The sequence below is a fragment of the Oncorhynchus mykiss genome, chromosome 15 (genome assembly GCF_057628025.1).
Source record: "Oncorhynchus mykiss isolate SJ-2025 chromosome 15, ASM5762802v1, whole genome shotgun sequence".
NCBI lineage: Eukaryota > Metazoa > Chordata > Actinopteri > Salmoniformes > Salmonidae > Oncorhynchus > Oncorhynchus mykiss.
In genome coordinates, this window is record NC_143036.1 from 11,975,001 (window position 1) to 11,992,514 (window position 17,514).

A 17,514-nucleotide genomic window follows, 5' to 3' on the forward strand; every position below is an offset into this window, starting at 1 on the left:
TGTGTGTTACAGTTAGCGCACCGGCCTCTCCCAGAGAGATGATGAGTATGAAAGAACGCAAGACCGAATACGACTCCACAGCAACCAATGCAGGTTTCCACGACAACAAAGGAGAGCACACCTCCCGAAAAGACACCATGGCAGGTGTGTGTGTGAAGGAGAGAGAAATAACAGGCTATTACTTTCTATCTATATATCTCTTTCTGTCATTCTCACTCTCCCCCTCCCTCTTACTCTCTACACTCTCTCTCTCTCTGTCTGACACCCTCTCTCTCTCATTCCCTCTGTCTGACACCAAATCTCTTTCTCTCTGACACCCCCTTCTCTCTCTCTCTCTCTCTATCCCCCCTTTTTCTAACCCCCTGTCTGTCACCCTCCCTCTCTCTCCCCCTCTCTCCCCCACCTCTCTCTCTCCCCTCTCTCTCTCCCCCTCTCTCCCCCCTCTCTCTCCTCTTTCTCTCTCTCTCCTCTTTCTCTGTCTGACAACCTCCCTCCCTCTCTCTCCCCCTCCCTCCCTCTCTCGCCCCCCCCCCTCTCTCTCTCTCTCTCTCTCTTTCCCCCCTTTTTCTCACCCCCCTGTCTGTCACCCTCCCTCTCCCCCCACCCTCTCTCTCCCCTCTCTCTCTCCCCTCTCTCCCCCCTCTCTCCCCCTCTCTCCCCCCCTCTCTCTCTCAATTCAATTCAATTCAATTCAAGGGCTTTATTGGCATGGGAAACGTGTTAACATTGCCAAAGCAAGTGAGGTAGATAATATATAAAGTGAATATATAAAGTGAAATAAACAATACAAATTAACAGTAAACATTACACATACAGAAGTTTCAAAACTATAAAGACATTTCAAATATTATATATATATATACAGTGTTTTAACAATGTACAAATGGTTAAAGGACACAAGATAAAATAAATAAGCATAAATATGGGTTGTATTTACAGTGGTGTTTGTTCTTCACTGGTTGCCCTTTTCTCGTGGCAACAGGTCACTCTCTGTCTCTCTCTCTCTCTCTCTCTCTCTCTCTATCCCCCTTTTTTCTCACCCCCCCCCCCCCCCCCCCTGTCTGTCACCCTCCCTCTCTCTCCCCCTCTCTCCCCCCCTCTCTCTCTCCTCTTTCTCTGTCTGACAACCTCGCTCTCTTCTTTCAGTCAGAATCTCCTGTGGAACATCCACGTTGTTCCGGAACTCTTATGTTACAACTAATGACGAGATCGAACACAACCAGGTGAGCTACACCACACACACTACTAATATTATAACACACACACTACTAATATTATAACACACACACTACTGATATTATAACACACACACTACTAATATTACACAACACACACACACAACTAATATTACACAACACACACACACACACACACACACATACACATACAAACACATACACACACACACACACACACATACACATACAAACACATACACACACACACATGTACATTCTGTCACGTTCGTTGTTGGAATGAGCGTGCGTAGAGTTCCACATATTTTAATAAAGTGAAACTCACCAAACAAAAACAAACAAGCACAAACGAAACGTGACGTTCTGGGCTGCTCACAGGCAGCTACACAAAAACAAGATCCCACAAACAACAGGTGGAAAAAAGGCTGCCTAAATATGATCCCCAATCAGAGACAACGATAGACAGCTGCCTCTGATTGGGAACCATACCAGGCCAACAAAGAAATAGAGAAACTAGAATGCCCATCCAAATCACACCCTGACTTAACCAAATAGAGAAATAAAAAGGCTCTCTAAGGTCAGGACACATACAGTTGAAGTCAGAAGTTTACATACTCCTTAGCCAAACGCATTTAAACTCAGTTTTTCACATTTCCTGACATTGAATCTAGTAAAGATTCCCTGTCTTAGGTCAGTTAGGATAATCACTTTAGTTTAAGAATGTGAAATGTCAGAATAATAGAAGAGAGAATGATTTATTTCAGCTTTTATTTCTTTCATCACATTCCCAGTGGGTTAAAAGTTTACATGCAGTCAATTAGTATTTGGTAGCATTGCCTTTAAATTGTTTAACTTGGGTCAAACATTTCGGGTAGCCTTCCACAAGCTTCCCACAATAAGTTGGGTGAATTTTGGCCCATTCCTCTTGACAGAGCTGGTGTAACTGAGTCAGGTTTGTAGGCCTCCTTGCTCGCACACGCTTTTTCCATTCTGCCCACAACTTTTATACAGGATTGAGGTCAGGGCTTTGTGATGGCCACTCCAATACCTTGACTTCGTTGTCCTTAAGCCATTTTGCCACAACTTTAGAAGTATGCTTGGGGTCATTGTCCCTTTGGAAGACCCATTTGCTTTAACTTCCTGACTGATGTCTTGAGATGTTGCTTCAATATATCCACACAATATTCCTCTCTCATGATGTCATCTATTTTGTGAAGTGCACCAGTCCCTCCTGCAGCAAAGAACCCCCACAACATGATGCTACCACCCCCGTGCTTCACGGTTGGGGTGGTGTTCTTCGGCATGCAAGCCTCACACTTTTTCCTACAAACATAACGATGATCATTATGGACAAACAGTTCTATTTTTGATTCATCAGACCAGAGGACATTTCTCCAAATAGTACGACCTTTGTCACCATGTGCAGTTGCAAACCGTAGTCTGGCTTTTCTATGGCAGTTTTTGAGCATTTGCTGAGCGGCCTTTCAGGTTATGTTGATATAGGACTCATTTTACTGTGGATATAGATACTTTTGTACGTTTTTCCTCCAGCATCTTCACAAGGTCAAGGTTTTTCTGGGATTGATTTGCACCTTTCACACCAAAGTATGTTCATCTCTAGGAGACAGATCACGTCTCCTTCCTGAGCGTTATGACGGCTGCGTGGTCCCATGGTGTTTATACTTGCGTACTATTGTTTATATAGATGAACGTGGTACCTTTAGGCATTTGAAAATTGCTCCCAAGGATGAACCAGACTTGTGGAGGTTTACACATTTTTTTCTGAGGTCTTGGCTGATTTCTTTTGATTTTGCGATGATGTCAAGCAAAGAGGCACAGAGTTTGAAGGTGGGCCTTGAAATACATACACAGGTACACCTCCAATTGACTCAAATTATGTCAATTATCCTATCAGAAGCTTCTAAAGCGATGACATAATTTTCTGGAATTTTCCAAGCTGTTTAAAGACAAATTCTGACCCACTGCAATTGTGATACAGTGAATTAATTATAAGTGAAATACTCTGTCTGTCAACAATTGTTGGTTAATTTACTTGTGTCATGCACAAAGTAAATGTCCTAACCGACTTGCCAAAACTACAGTTTGTTAACAAGAAATTTGTGGAGTGGTTGAAAAATGAGTTTTAATAAGTCCAACCTAAATGTATGTAAACTTCCTACTTCAATTGCACACACACACACACACACACACACACACACACACACACACACACACACACACACACACATATATACACACACACAGACACAAACACATACGTATGCACTCACACACATATATACATATACACACGCACGCACACACACATACATGCACACACACATACACACACACACATGCACACACACACACACACACACACACACACACACACACACACACACACACACACACACACACACACACACACACACACACATACAACACACACACAGACACATACACACACACACGCACACACACAGACACACACATATTTTTCTGTCCCATCTTGTCGCCAAGTTACCTCCTTGGCATCTGGTGCCATGGTGATGGTTGTCACGGTTACGTCTTAAGGAAGGCGGCGGTTCTGATAAGCTCTGATGCCTTCTGGAATCTTCCCCACTGAACCCGCCGAGAATCTGTAGAGATTGAAACCGTTGCAACATGAATCCATACCCCGCCCTTATCCAATTAATAAACCTTATATTTTAACCTCAGATAAAGTTAGACAGATTCAACAGCTCTGTGTTTTCACTTCCTTTCCAGATCCCTCCCCAGCCCATGGCCCCTCAGGCAGACTGCTCCTCTACACCCCTAAAAGACTACGACACGTTCCCTCCATCCCTCCCTCCCTCCTTCCCACCTCCGCAGAACCCTGGCCGCATGCTGGATGACTCCTTCTTCGAGCCTCCAGATCAGCCCCTCCCCCAGCCCCCGTCTCAGGCCGCCACGGACCTCCGGATGCACCTTGGCCTTAAGTCCACTGGCAACTATGTGGACTTCTACTCTGCATCCCGGCCCTACTCCGAACTCAACTACGAGACCAGCCACTACCCGGCTTCACCTGACTCCTGGGTCTAAAGACAGGAGTCACAATTTAACATGGGTCCTGGAGAGATACAGGCTGGTGTAGGGTTTAGCTCCAGTCCAACACTAACAAACAGCACACCTGCAAGGTGTAATGAACCATTGATTTGAGGATATTAGGTTTATTAGTGCTGGGCTGGAACAAAATCCTGCATAGTCCCGTAGCTCTCCAGGATTGAGAGTGAAGAACACTGGTGTAGAGTAAATAGGGGGTGCGAGGTTAATGTTAGTAACCAATGGCAAACAGGGATTGAAGGGGGTTAGGGGGTGCTAGGGTGTTGTGAGGGGTTCAGGTGTGAAGAGAGACTGCGCATGTGCATGAATACCACAAGACATTTTGCCGCCAGTTCAGTTTGTTCAAAGCTTGTTCCACTGGGAAAGGGAGTGGGATAGATGTGTCAGAGTGGGAGAGTGAGAGAGAGAGAGAGAGAGAGAGAGAGAGAGAGAGAGAGAGAGAGAGAGAGAGAGAGAGAGAGAGAGAGAGAGAGAGAGAGAGAGAGAGAGAGAGAGAGAGAGAGAGCGAGAGAGAGAGAGAGAGAGAGAGAGGGGAAAAGTCCTTGACAGAAGAAAAGAAAAAAACAACAACTGAATGATGACGGAAGGCTCTTACCTCTTTGGAGTTGCATTGCTTGACTTTCAGAAAGAAGAAGGGGAGGGGAGTGGAGAAATGGAAGAGAGGAAGAGTTGTGAGTGTTTTTTGGCAAGTCGGATGAAAAGTAACAGACCAGAGAAGGGAGAGAGAAGATGAGAGGAAAACACCAAGCACAAGACAGGACAGGATGTTTACAGGAAAAACAAGGGGGCAGCTTTCCACTCGTTCATTACATTGACTTCTGACTTTCATCGTCAATCAAAGCTTCTACCTTTCTATGGAATGTTGTCTGTTGAAGAAGAATCTTCCAGCCTTTTAGGTTTTTATTTTCACCACTTTTTTTTTATTTGTACTTTTTGAAGTTGTGGATGTACAGTATTTTGGTGTACAGTACAGTGCAGTACAGTACAGTACAGTACAATGACAGTACAGTGACAGTACAGTGACAGTACAGTGACAGTACAGTACAGTACAGTACAATGACAGTACAGTGACAGTACAGTGACAGTACAGTGACAGTACAGTACAATGACAGTACAGTGACAGTACAGTGACAGTACAGTACAGTGACAGTACAGTGACAGTACAGTACAGTGACAGTACAGTGACAGTACAGTGACAGTACAGTACAGTACAGTACAGTGACAGTACAATGACAGTACAGTGACAGTACAGTGACAGTACAGTACAATGACAGTACAGTGACAGTACAGTGACAGTACAGTGACAGTACTGTACAGTACAGTGACAGTACAGTGACAGTACAGTACAGTACAGTGACAGTACAGTGACAGTACAGTACAGTACAGTACAATGACAGTACAGTGACAGTACAGTGACAGTACAGTGACAGTACAGTACAGTACAGTACAATGACAGTACAGTGACAGTACAGTGACAGTACAGTGACAGTACTGTACACTACAGTGACAGTACAGTGACAGTACATTGACAGTACAGTACAGTACAGTACAATGACAGTACAGTGACAGTACAGTGACAGCACAGTACAGTACAGTACAATGACAGTACAGTGACAGTACAGTACAGTACAGTACAATGACAGTACAGTGACAGTACAGTGACAGTACAGTGAAAGTACAGTACAGTACAGTACAATGACAGTACAGTGACAGTACAGTGACAGTACAGTGACAGTACAGTACAGTGACAGTACAGTGACAGTACAGTACAGTACAGTGACAGTACAGTTCAGTACAGTGACAGTATAGTACACTGACAGTACAGTGACAGTACAGTACAGTACAGTACAGTGACAGTACAGTGACAGTACAGTGACAGTACAGTGAAAGTACAATGACAGTACAGTGACAGTACAGTGACAGTACAGTGACAGTACTGTACAGTACAGTGACAGTACAGTGACAGTACAGTACAGTACAGTACAATGACAGTACAGTGACAGTACAGTGACAGTACAGTACAGTACAGTACAATGACAGTACAGTGACAGTACAGTGACAGTACAGTGACAGTACTGTACACTACAGTGACAGTACAGTGACAGTACATTGACAGTACAGTACAGTACAGTACAATGACAGTACAGTGACAGTACAGTACAGTACAGTACAATGACAGTACAGTGACAGTACAGTGACAGTACAGTACAGTACAATGACAGTACAGTGACAGTACAGTGACAGTACAGTGACAGTACAGTACAGTACAGTACAATGACAGTACAGTGACAGTACAGTGACAGTACAGTACAGTACAGTACAGTGACAGTACAGTTCAGTACAGTGACAGTATAGTACACTGACAGTACAGTGACAGTACAGTACAGTGACAGTACAGTACAGTGACAGTTCAGTACAGTGACAGTACAGTAACAGTACAGTTCAGTACAATGACAGTACAGTGACAGTACAGTGACAGTACAGTACAGTGACAGTACAGTGAAAGTACAGTACAGTGACAGTACAGTACAGTGCAGTACAGTGACAGTACAGTGACAGTACAGTGACAGTACAGTACAGTGACAGTACAGGGACAGTACAGTACAGTGACAGTACAGTACAGTACAGTGACAGTACAGTGACAGTACAGTGACAGTACAGTACAGTGACAGTACAGTACAGTACAGTGACAGTGCCAGTACAGTACAGTACAGTGACAGTACAATGACAGTACAGTGATGTGACAGTAAAGTACAGTGACAGTACAGTGACAGTACAGTACAGTGACAGTACAGTACAGTACAGTGACAGTACAGTACAGTACAGTGACAGTACAGTACAGTGACAGTACAGTGACAGTACAGTGACAGTACAGTACAGTGACAGTACAGTACAGTGACAGTACAGTGACAGTACAGTACAGTGACAGTTCAGTACGGTGACAGTACGGTGACAGTACAGTACAGTACAGTACAGTACAGTACAGTGACAGTACAGTACAGTGACAGTACAGTACAGTACAGTGACAGTGACAGTACAGTACAGTACAGTGACAGTGACAGTACAGTACAGTACAGTGACAGTACAGTGACAGTACAGTGATGTGACAGTAAAGTACAGTGACAGTACAGTGACAGTACAGTACAGTGACAGTACAGTGATGTGACAGTAAAGTACAGTGACAGTACAGTGACAGTACAGTACAGTGACAGTACAGTACAGTACAGTACAGTACAGTACAGTACAGTACAGTGACAGTGCCAGTACAGTACAGTACAGTGACAGTACAATGACAGTACAGTGATGTGACAGTAAAGTACAGTGACAGTACAGTGACAGTACAGTACAGTGACAGTGCCAGTACAGTACAGTACAGTGACAGTACAATGACAGTACAGTGATGTGACAGTAAAGTACAGTGACAGTACAGTGACAGTACAGTACAGTGACAGTACAGTACAGTACAGTGACAGTACAGTGACAGTACAGTACAGTGACAGTTCAGTACAGTGACAGTACAGTGACAGTACGGTGACAGTACAGTACAGTGACAGTACAGTACAGTACAGTACAGTGACAGTACAGTGACAGTACAGTACAGTGACAGTTCAGTACAGTGACAGTACAGTGACAGTACAGTGACAGTACAGTACAGTGACAGTACAGTACAGTGACAGTACAGTGACAGTACAGTACAGTGACAGTTCAGTACGGTGACAGTACGGTGACAGTACAGTACAGTACAGTACAGTGACAGTACAGTACAGTACAGTACAGTACAGTGACAGTACAGTACAGTGACAGTACAGTGACAGTACAGTACAGTACAGTACAGTGACAGTACAGTACAGTTCAGTACAGTGACAGTACAGTGACAGTACAGTACAGTGACAGTACGGTGACAGTTCAGTACAGTGACAGTACAGTGACAGTACAGTACAGTGACAGTACGGTGACAGTTCAGTACAGTGACAGTACAGTGACAGTACAGTGCAGTGACAGTACAGTACAGTGACAGTACAGTACAGTACAGTGACAGTACAGTACAGTGACAGTGACAGTACAGTGACAGTACAGTGACAGTGACAGTACAGTGACAGTGACAGTTGACCTGGATGGTATTGTGTATATTACACATCTTGTCACTACCGACCGACCGACTGACCGGCCACTGGATATTGTTTTCTAGTAACACAATAGAGACTGAGAAGAAAACACTTCCCACTGGGCACACCACGTTATTTCAATGTGGATATTTGGTTAATATTTGGTTTAGACATTGATCAAGTGAGATTACAACCTATATTCACCCACTGAAAAAGACTGCCAATAGTTAGTTGAATGTCCAATGTGTTGTCACTGTGCTTTCAACCATTTAAAAGCACAGCAAAGTTCAAATGGGAACACAATGTCAGATATTTTCTTTATTTATACAACCAATTCATGTGTAAATCACTTATCACTGTGCTTCATCTAACTACATCACAAGTACATGTGCAAGTGATTAATACCGATTGAGATTCTACCAGATTATTGCAACAACTGTTTACAACACAGACCTGCGACCATCTATACATGCTATCTTGATCACGCACGCTTTATATAATTACATAACAAGAAATGTATAGATACAGTCAAATTTAAATGTGGCCATTGGATGTGTTACTAATTTTTAGGTTAAATGTTACATTAGCTTGTCAGATAGCCTTATCTTAAGACTTTTTACTGTCTTGCAAAAATAATATTGAATTGTGTTCTGTTGACCAAGCAATCAAATATCAACATTTATAGGAGATGTATCTACTGTTTGGATAGCTCCATCTGACCCACTGGCTTCATCTTTAACTGGTATTTCTGGTTGAGTTGGTGACATGAATCCAACATATCATTTGTAACTTGTTGACAAATTAACAGGCTATTTGTTGTATTCAGGAAGTGATGTTTAATTGTGTTTGGTTGTCAACACAACCATATTTCAACATTTGAAGATGCATCATCTGTGCCACTGAGACCGTGTTAAATCGGATCAACTGTGGAAAAAAAATCTGCTGTGAAAAGTTCTGATGTGATTGGTCAAAAAAACAATTAGTGAAAGACAGATCAGAATTGGGATGCCTGTGTAAATGCAGCGTGTCTTAGTCTGTCTTTAGTTCCAGTTTGTATACAAATGAATAACGTCTCCACCTCACAACATAAATCAAAGTTTAAAGAATATTAGTGAATCAAACTTGAAATGCACTTTAAATAATGTTTGATTTGATGTAGTCCGAGTCTTTAACTTAGATTGTTGGTTGAGATGGAGAAGTGAATCCAACATATCTGTAATGGTTTTCTTGTGTGGAAGGAGAGGCAGACCAAAACACAGCGTGGTTATTATTCATGGTTCTTTAATAAAGAAACTATACATGAATAGACTAACAAAACAAGTAATGTGAAAAACCAAAACAGCCCTATCTGCTGCAAACACAGAGACAGGAACTATCACCCACAAACCCCAACACCAAACAGGCTACCAAAATATGGTTCCCAATCAGAGACAATGACTAACACCTGCCTCTGATTGAGAACCATATCAGGCCAAACACAGAAACAGACAAACTAGACACACAACATAGAATGCCCACTCAGATCACACCCTGACCAAACAAAACATAGAAACATACAAAGCAAACTATGGTCAGGGTGTGACAATATCAATGACTAATTTGTAGACGAACTGGAATTAAAGCCAGACTACTAAATCAGTGGCTCAGATGGAACTATCCAAATAGAAGATACATTTCCTTCTAATGTTCATGGTTGCGTTGACAACTCAATATCATTACATTTGAAATCAACCAGAGCCTGAAACCCTGGGCCTGTAGTTTATCCATTTTTAGTTGAATTATGGGTTTCATTGAAACAATAGCTGTTGATGACGTTGTAAATGCTATATAGGCCTTGGTAGTATAATTGATGGTATATTCGTGATATAGTATGGTCACATTTCAACTTTTCTGTCAAACCTACCCTTTGGAATGACTTTTCCACCAACACTGAATCTATTTAGTTTTTAATTGGAGATGTCTGAGCAGTTATTCTCACGATAGCACATTGGCAATAGTCAGTCACAAATATGGTAGCTAAGCAGCGCTGGGCATGGTTAAATCCCTGGATGGGAGATCAAACAGTAGCTGTAGGTTGATCAACTATCCAGTAGGAGGTGCTGCTCAGCCTGTTACTTTTTTCTGATAGTGAATATAACATTGAAGATCTGATGTTGTTTTAAAGGTACAAATTCAACATGTTTTATACAAGGTTTTTCTATGTTGAAATTTGGTTACCTGATGATATAATTCTGTGGTTGAAATTTCACCCTCAAAACAACAGTAATATTGATACTGTATTTTCCACATAGATTCCAAGTCACAATAAGTTGACAAATTACGTCGAAACAACGGTGATTCAACCAGTTTGTGCTCAGTGGGTTTGAAACAATGTCAATCAATGATCACTGTCCTGTCTCCCCTTTCCAACCAACATCTGTTCTAACAGCCAGAGGGATATGAGTCTGTTCTAACAGCCAGAGGGATGTGGGTCTGTTCTAACAGCCAGAGGGATGTGAGTCTGTTCTAACAGCCAGAGGGATGTGGGTCTGTTCTAACAGCCAGAGGGATGTGGGTCTAATAGCCAGAGGGATGTGGGTCTGTTCTAACAGCCAGAGGGATGTGGGTCTGTTCTAACAGCCAGAGGCATGTGGGTCTAACAGCCAGGGGGATGTGAGTCTGTTCTAACAGCCAGAGGGATGTGAGTCTGTTCTAACAGCCAGAGGGATGTGGGTCTGTTCTAACAGCCAGGGGGATGTGAGTCTGTTCTAACAGCCAGAGGGATGTGGGTCTGTTCTAACAGCCAGAGGGATGTGAGTCTGTTCTAACGGCCAGAGAGATGTGGGTCTAACAGCCAGAGGGATGTGGGTCTGTTCTAACAGCCAGAGGGATGTGGGTCTGTTCTAACAGCCAGAGGGATGTGAGTTTGTTCTAACAGCCAGAGGGATGTGGGTCTAATAGCCAGAGGGATGTGAGTCTGTTCTAACAGCCAGAGGGATGTGGGTCTAACAGCCAGAGGGATGTGGGTCTAACAGCCAGAGGGATGTGGGTCTGTTCTAACAGCCAGAGGGATATGAGTCTGTTCTAACAGCCAGAGGGTTATGAGTCTGTTCTAACAGCCAGAGGGTTATGAGTCTGTTCTAACAGCCAGAGGGATATGAGTCTGTTCTAACAGCCAGAGGGATATGAGTCTGTTCTAACAGCCAGAGGGTTATGAGTCTGTTCTAACAGCCAGAGGGTTATGAGTCTGTTCTAACAGCCAGAGGGATATGAGTCTGTTCTAACAGCCAGAGGGATATGAGTCTGTTCTAACAGCCAGAGGGTTATGAGTCTGTTCTAACAGCCAGAGGGTTATGAGTCTGTTCTAACAGCCAGAGGGATATGAGTCTGTTCTAACAGCCAGAGGGATAGGAGTCTGTTCTAACAGCCAGAGGGATGTGAGTCTGTTCTAACAGCCAGAGGGATGTGGGTCTAACAGCCAGAGGGATATGAGTCTGTTTTAACAGCCAGAGGGATGTGAGTCTGTTATAACAGCCAGAGGGATTTGGGTCTAACAGCCTAAGGGATGTGGGTCTGTTCTAACAGCCAGAGGGATGTGAGTCTGTTCTAACAGCCAGAGGGATATGAGTCTGTTCTAACAGCCAGAGGGATATGAGTCTGTTCTAATAGCCAGGGGGATGTGGGTCTGTTCTAACAGCCAGATGGATATGAGTCTGTTCTAACAGCCAGAGGGATGTGGGTCTGTTCTAACAGCCAGAGGGATGTGGGTCTGTTCTAACAGCCAGAGGGATGTGAGTCTGTTCTAACAGCCAGAGGGATGTGAGTCTGTTCTATCAGCCAGAGGGATGTGGGTCTAACAGCCAGAGGGATGTGGGTCTAACAGCCAGAGGGATGTGGGTCTGTTCTAACAGCCAGAGGGATGTGAGTCTGTTCTAACAGCCAGAGGGATGTGGGTCTAATAGCCAGAGGGATGTGGGTCTGTTCTAACAGCCAGAGGGATGTGGGTCTGTTCTAACAGCCAGAGGCATGTGGGTCTAACAGCCAGGGGGATGTGAGTCTGTTCTAACAGCCAGAGGGATGTGAGTCTGTTCTAACAGCCAGAGGGATGTGGGTCTGTTCTAACAGCCAGGGGGATGTGAGTCTGTTCTAACAGCCAGAGGGATGTGGGTCTGTTCTAACAGCCAGAGGGATGTGAGTCTGTTCTAACGGCCAGAGAGATGTGGGTCTAACAGCCAGAGGGATGTGGGTCTGTTCTAACAGCCAGAGGGATGTGGGTCTGTTCTAACAGCCAGAGGGATGTGAGTTTGTTCTAACAGCCAGAGGGATGTGGGTCTAATAGCCAGAGGGATGTGAGTCTGTTCTAACAGCCAGAGGGATGTGGGTCTAACAGCCAGAGGGATGTGGGTCTAACAGCCAGAGGGATGTGGGTCTGTTCTAACAGCCAGAGGGATATGAGTCTGTTCTAACAGCCAGAGGGTTATGAGTCTGTTCTAACAGCCAGAGGGTTATGAGTCTGTTCTAACAGCCAGAGGGATATGAGTCTGTTCTAACAGCCAGAGGGATATGAGTCTGTTCTAACAGCCAGAGGGTTATGAGTCTGTTCTAACAGCCAGAGGGTTATGAGTCTGTTCTAACAGCCAGAGGGATATGAGTCTGTTCTAACAGCCAGAGGGATATGAGTCTGTTCTAACAGCCAGAGGGTTATGAGTCTGTTCTAACAGCCAGAGGGTTATGAGTCTGTTCTAACAGCCAGAGGGATATGAGTCTGTTCTAACAGCCAGAGGGATAGGAGTCTGTTCTAACAGCCAGAGGGATGTGAGTCTGTTCTAACAGCCAGAGGGATGTGGGTCTAACAGCCAGAGGGATATGAGTCTGTTTTAACAGCCAGAGGGATGTGAGTCTGTTATAACAGCCAGAGGGATTTGGGTCTAACAGCCTAAGGGATGTGGGTCTGTTCTAACAGCCAGAGGGATGTGAGTCTGTTCTAACAGCCAGAGGGATATGAGTCTGTTCTAACAGCCAGAGGGATATGAGTCTGTTCTAATAGCCAGGGGGATGTGGGTCTGTTCTAACAGCCAGATGGATATGAGTCTGTTCTAACAGCCAGAGGGATGTGGGTCTGTTCTAACAGCCAGAGGGATGTGGGTCTGTTCTAACAGCCAGAGGGATGTGAGTCTGTTCTAACAGCCAGAGGGATGTGAGTCTGTTCTAACAGCCAGATGGATGTGAGTCTGTTCTATCAGCCAGAGGGATGTGGGTCTAACAGCCAGAGGGATGTGGGTCTAACAGCCAGAGGGATGTGGGTCTGTTCTAACAGCCAGAGGGATGTGAGTCTGTTCTAACAGCCAGATGGATGTGAGTCACTAGCAATATGGTCTGAGGATGTGAAGTTGTTTTGTGGAAACTACAAGACCGATTACAAGACCAATGACATCATTCCACACTCCTTTTTGACAAAGTGCTTTTACACTGCCTAAAAAATACTATGTAGATATTTCAAATAGATGTTTTTGATTCTCCGTTTCCACACTCTGCTATTTTATTTTGAAGACATAGTGTTTAAAAGGTTCTGAATTGAAATATTTTTTACACGGTTACATGATACAACCAGTCCATTCTACAAGAATCAACATTCTCCATTCTATGATGTGGCATTTATCTTGGCTGTTAAGAGTGTGGGGCCACTAACTGAAAGGTTGCTGGTTTGAATCCCCGAGCAGGTTATGTGAAAAATGTGTAGTTCTGCCCTTGAGCAAGGCACTTAACCCCAACAACAACTGCTCCCTGCATGCTGATAATGTTGATTAAAGCAGCCCCCCCCCGCACCTCTCTGATTCAGAGGGGTTGGGTTAAATGCAGAAGAGACATTTCAGTTAAATGCATTCAGTTGTGCAACTGACAAGGTATCCTTTTTCACTACTGTACATTAGAGAGAGAAGTGATATTGTGCTAGTCTTTGCCCTCTCTGGTTCCAGCCCTAGACTGGAGGATGTATGAGACTCTCAGTTTACAGACAACCATGACCACTGACCCGTCATTCCCTCTCCTGTTTGTAACTGTGTTTTGATGGGAGTAAGTTACATAGTACAAAGAGGTATCACTGTAGAAATTGAGTACGTACGTCTCCTTCTCAAATGTACAGATCTGCCTATGTTAGTTGAGCGTGTGTGTGTGTGTGTGTGTGTGTGTGTATGTGTGCTTGTGTGCGTTCATGTGAGTGTCTCTCGATCATTGTCTGAAAGCAGAGGTATCCCTCCAGATAAAGTCAGATTTCTCAAGGTAAAAATCACTTGACTGACTTATCCATAGAGAATGAATGCCAAATCTATGTATAGATATTACAGAATAATTTTTATGTGCAGGTGTCGGTGTCATTAAAAGCAACAACATTTTAAGGTGAAAAGACTTGTACGATATGCCTCTGTTCACTTGACTGTACTGACGATGATGATGATTATAATGATGAAGATCAAACCCCTGTTTTGAGAAAACAGCTTTACTCCAATATCCACACTAGCATATCAGTCATTGGCAATGTATTGGCCATGGATTCTAAGTAGGTTGCTAGCTAGTGTGGATATTGGAAGGTATCCTAACAGAACCCAGCTGATGATAATGAGGATGTTGACACTATGGTGTGAGTTGTGTTGTCGTGTGTCCTGGCTTATTAGAAGACTCTACTGTGTATGGATGCTACCTTTAACACCAGGTAAATAAAAGACTCTTTGCAAATCTATTGTACCTTATTCAACCTTTATTTCATCAAGGTAAGTCATGGAGAACATGTTGAATGAATCACATTTTATTAGTTGTTTTAGTGCTATTTCAAAGTCGTATGTCACTGAACTTTCGAGAGAACTTGAAATGCCAAGGTCGACAGTGACAATAACAAGCTCCCTTGAGGTTGGTGAACCATTGAGATGGCAGGGCATAAGTACAGATAATGTTTTCACAGTTTGTTCATCGTTTTAACCGAACCTGGGCGTATCCTTTTTTTATTATCACATCCTACCATGTTAGCCTGGCTGACGTGACTCACGGCGAGGGAGTCCTACCATGTTAGGCTGGCTGACGTGACTCACGGCGAGGGAGTCCTACCATGTTAGCCTGGCTGACGTGACTCACGGCGAGGGAGTCCTACCATGTTAGCCTGGCTGACGTGACTCACGGCGAGGGAGTCCTACCATGTTAGCCTGGCTGACGTGACTCACGGCGAGGGAGTCCTACCATGTTAGCCTGGCTGACGTGACTCACGGCGAGGGAGCGCTATGACACTGCCCACTGGACACAGGTGTAAATTCAACATCGATTTCATTGAAATGACATGAAAAAGACGTTGAATCAACCAGAGTGTGCCCAGTGGATGGTCTGGACAGAAGTGCATTCTAAATGCAGTATTCCTGGATAAATGTGCTCCTGAATGTACTGAACTTTTATCAGTTCTCTGAAAAGTTTTTTTTCTTTCATGGTGGGTCGAGACCTTTCCTTCATGGGGGGTCGAGACCTTTCCTTCATGGGGGGTCGAGACCTTTCCTTTATGGGGGGTCGAGACCTTTCTTTCATGGTGGGTTGAGACCTTTCCTTCATGGGGGGTTGAGACCTTTCCTTTATGGGGGGTTGAGACCTTTTCTTCATGGGGGGTTGAGACCTTTCCTTCATGGGGGGTTGAGACCTTTCCTTCATGGGGGGTTGAGACCTTTCCTTCATGGTGGGTGGTAGGAGACCTTTCCACATGTACACAGATCTAAGAGTTATGTGTTAGCCAGACTAACCGCATGTACACAGATCTAAGAGTTAGGTGTTTATTTTTTTATATATATATATTTTAATATTTTATTTTAAGCCTATCCCAAACCTTAACCTTTACTTTAACTATTTGGAGTTAACCCTAACCTTCAAAATGTTGAGTTAATGCCTACACTTAACCTTAAACACTTCCAAATGTGATGTTTGGAACAACTTTTAAATTTGAAGTTTGAGAAACATGGATGAATGTCTAGTTCTGATGTGAGAGCTGTTGTTCAGACTGTGAGAGCTGTTGTTCAGACTGTGAGAGCTGTTGTTCAGACTGTGAGAGCTGTTGTTCAGACTGTGAGAGCTGTTGTTCAGACTGTGAGAGCTGTTGTTCAGACTGTGAGAGCTGTTGTTCAGACTGTGAGAGCTGTTGTTTTGACTGTGAGAGCTGTTGTTCAGACTGTGAGAGCTGTTGTTCAGACTGTGAGAGCTGTTGTTCAGACTGTGAGAGCTGTTGTTTTGAATAGCTTGTGACCACAGAGATGATGCAGTGTAGAGGCCAGGCATACACTGACATGTTTTAAATAGGTTGATAATCCTACATGGGCTACCACTCTATAGATGAGTAAGCACAGTGACAACCCCTCTAATTTTCCTGAGTGGTGGAGTGGTCTAAGACACTGCATTTCAGTGCAAGAGGTGTCACTGTGGCAGCTGGTTCGAATCCAGGCTGCATCACATCCGGCCATGATTGGGAGTCCCATAGGGTGGTGCACAATTGGCCCAGCGTTGTCCGGGTTTGGCCGGGATAGGCCGTCAATGTAAATAACAATTTGTTCTTAACTGACTTGCCAGGTTAAATAAAGATAAAAATGAAAACTATCTTTCTATGCTGGTACCTTTGATTCCATTCATCATAGAGGTACAGATGTATGATATTAATTTGACCAGTGTTGTCAAAGCAAAATAATCATGCAGTAACAGGATTTGACCAATTAGTCCAAAATGTTGCTTGATCTGTGGTTATCTGACCCAAAATTAGGCGACATTAAAAGTGCAATACTGTTAATATAATTGCGTGTTGGTGCGGGTTTTCAGTGAATTTATGTAAGTCCTGCGGCTCAGGAAAATTGTCAGTGACAACAGAGTGATAAAATGAATATCCCACACCTGTAGGTTCCCATTCACAAAGCCAGCCTGGAGGTGTGAAATAAGAAGGTAGTGACAATCGACTGGAACTCATTTCCCCAGTCTGTGTGAAATGCAGTGCTTTGTATTAACTCTGGTATCATGATTATTACCCTTCACAATAAGTAGAAAAGTTTGACTCTACCAGAGAATAAACGTCCCACCGCGGATGGGTGGTGGTAATGTGGCATGAAATAGCTTTTCAA

At 43.7% G+C, this 17,514-nt stretch overlaps 1 protein-coding gene across 1 annotated transcript in view; it reads left to right on the forward strand.

Annotated features, from left to right (window-relative positions):
• The window catches only part of LOC110490910 (catenin delta-2-like), a 616,290-nt gene extending 611,519 nt beyond the window's left edge, over positions 1 to 4,771 (forward strand). Inside the window, exons 23-25 of the mRNA XM_090199252.1 lie at positions 13 to 144; positions 1,147 to 1,223; positions 3,966 to 4,771. Coding sequence (XP_090055378.1) covers positions 13 to 144; positions 1,147 to 1,223; positions 3,966 to 4,280 — 524 coding nt within the window. The 3' untranslated portion in view covers positions 4,281 to 4,771. The remainder of the gene's footprint in view (positions 1 to 12; positions 145 to 1,146; positions 1,224 to 3,965) is intronic.
• The last annotated feature ends 12,743 nt before the right edge of the window (positions 4,772 to 17,514 follow it).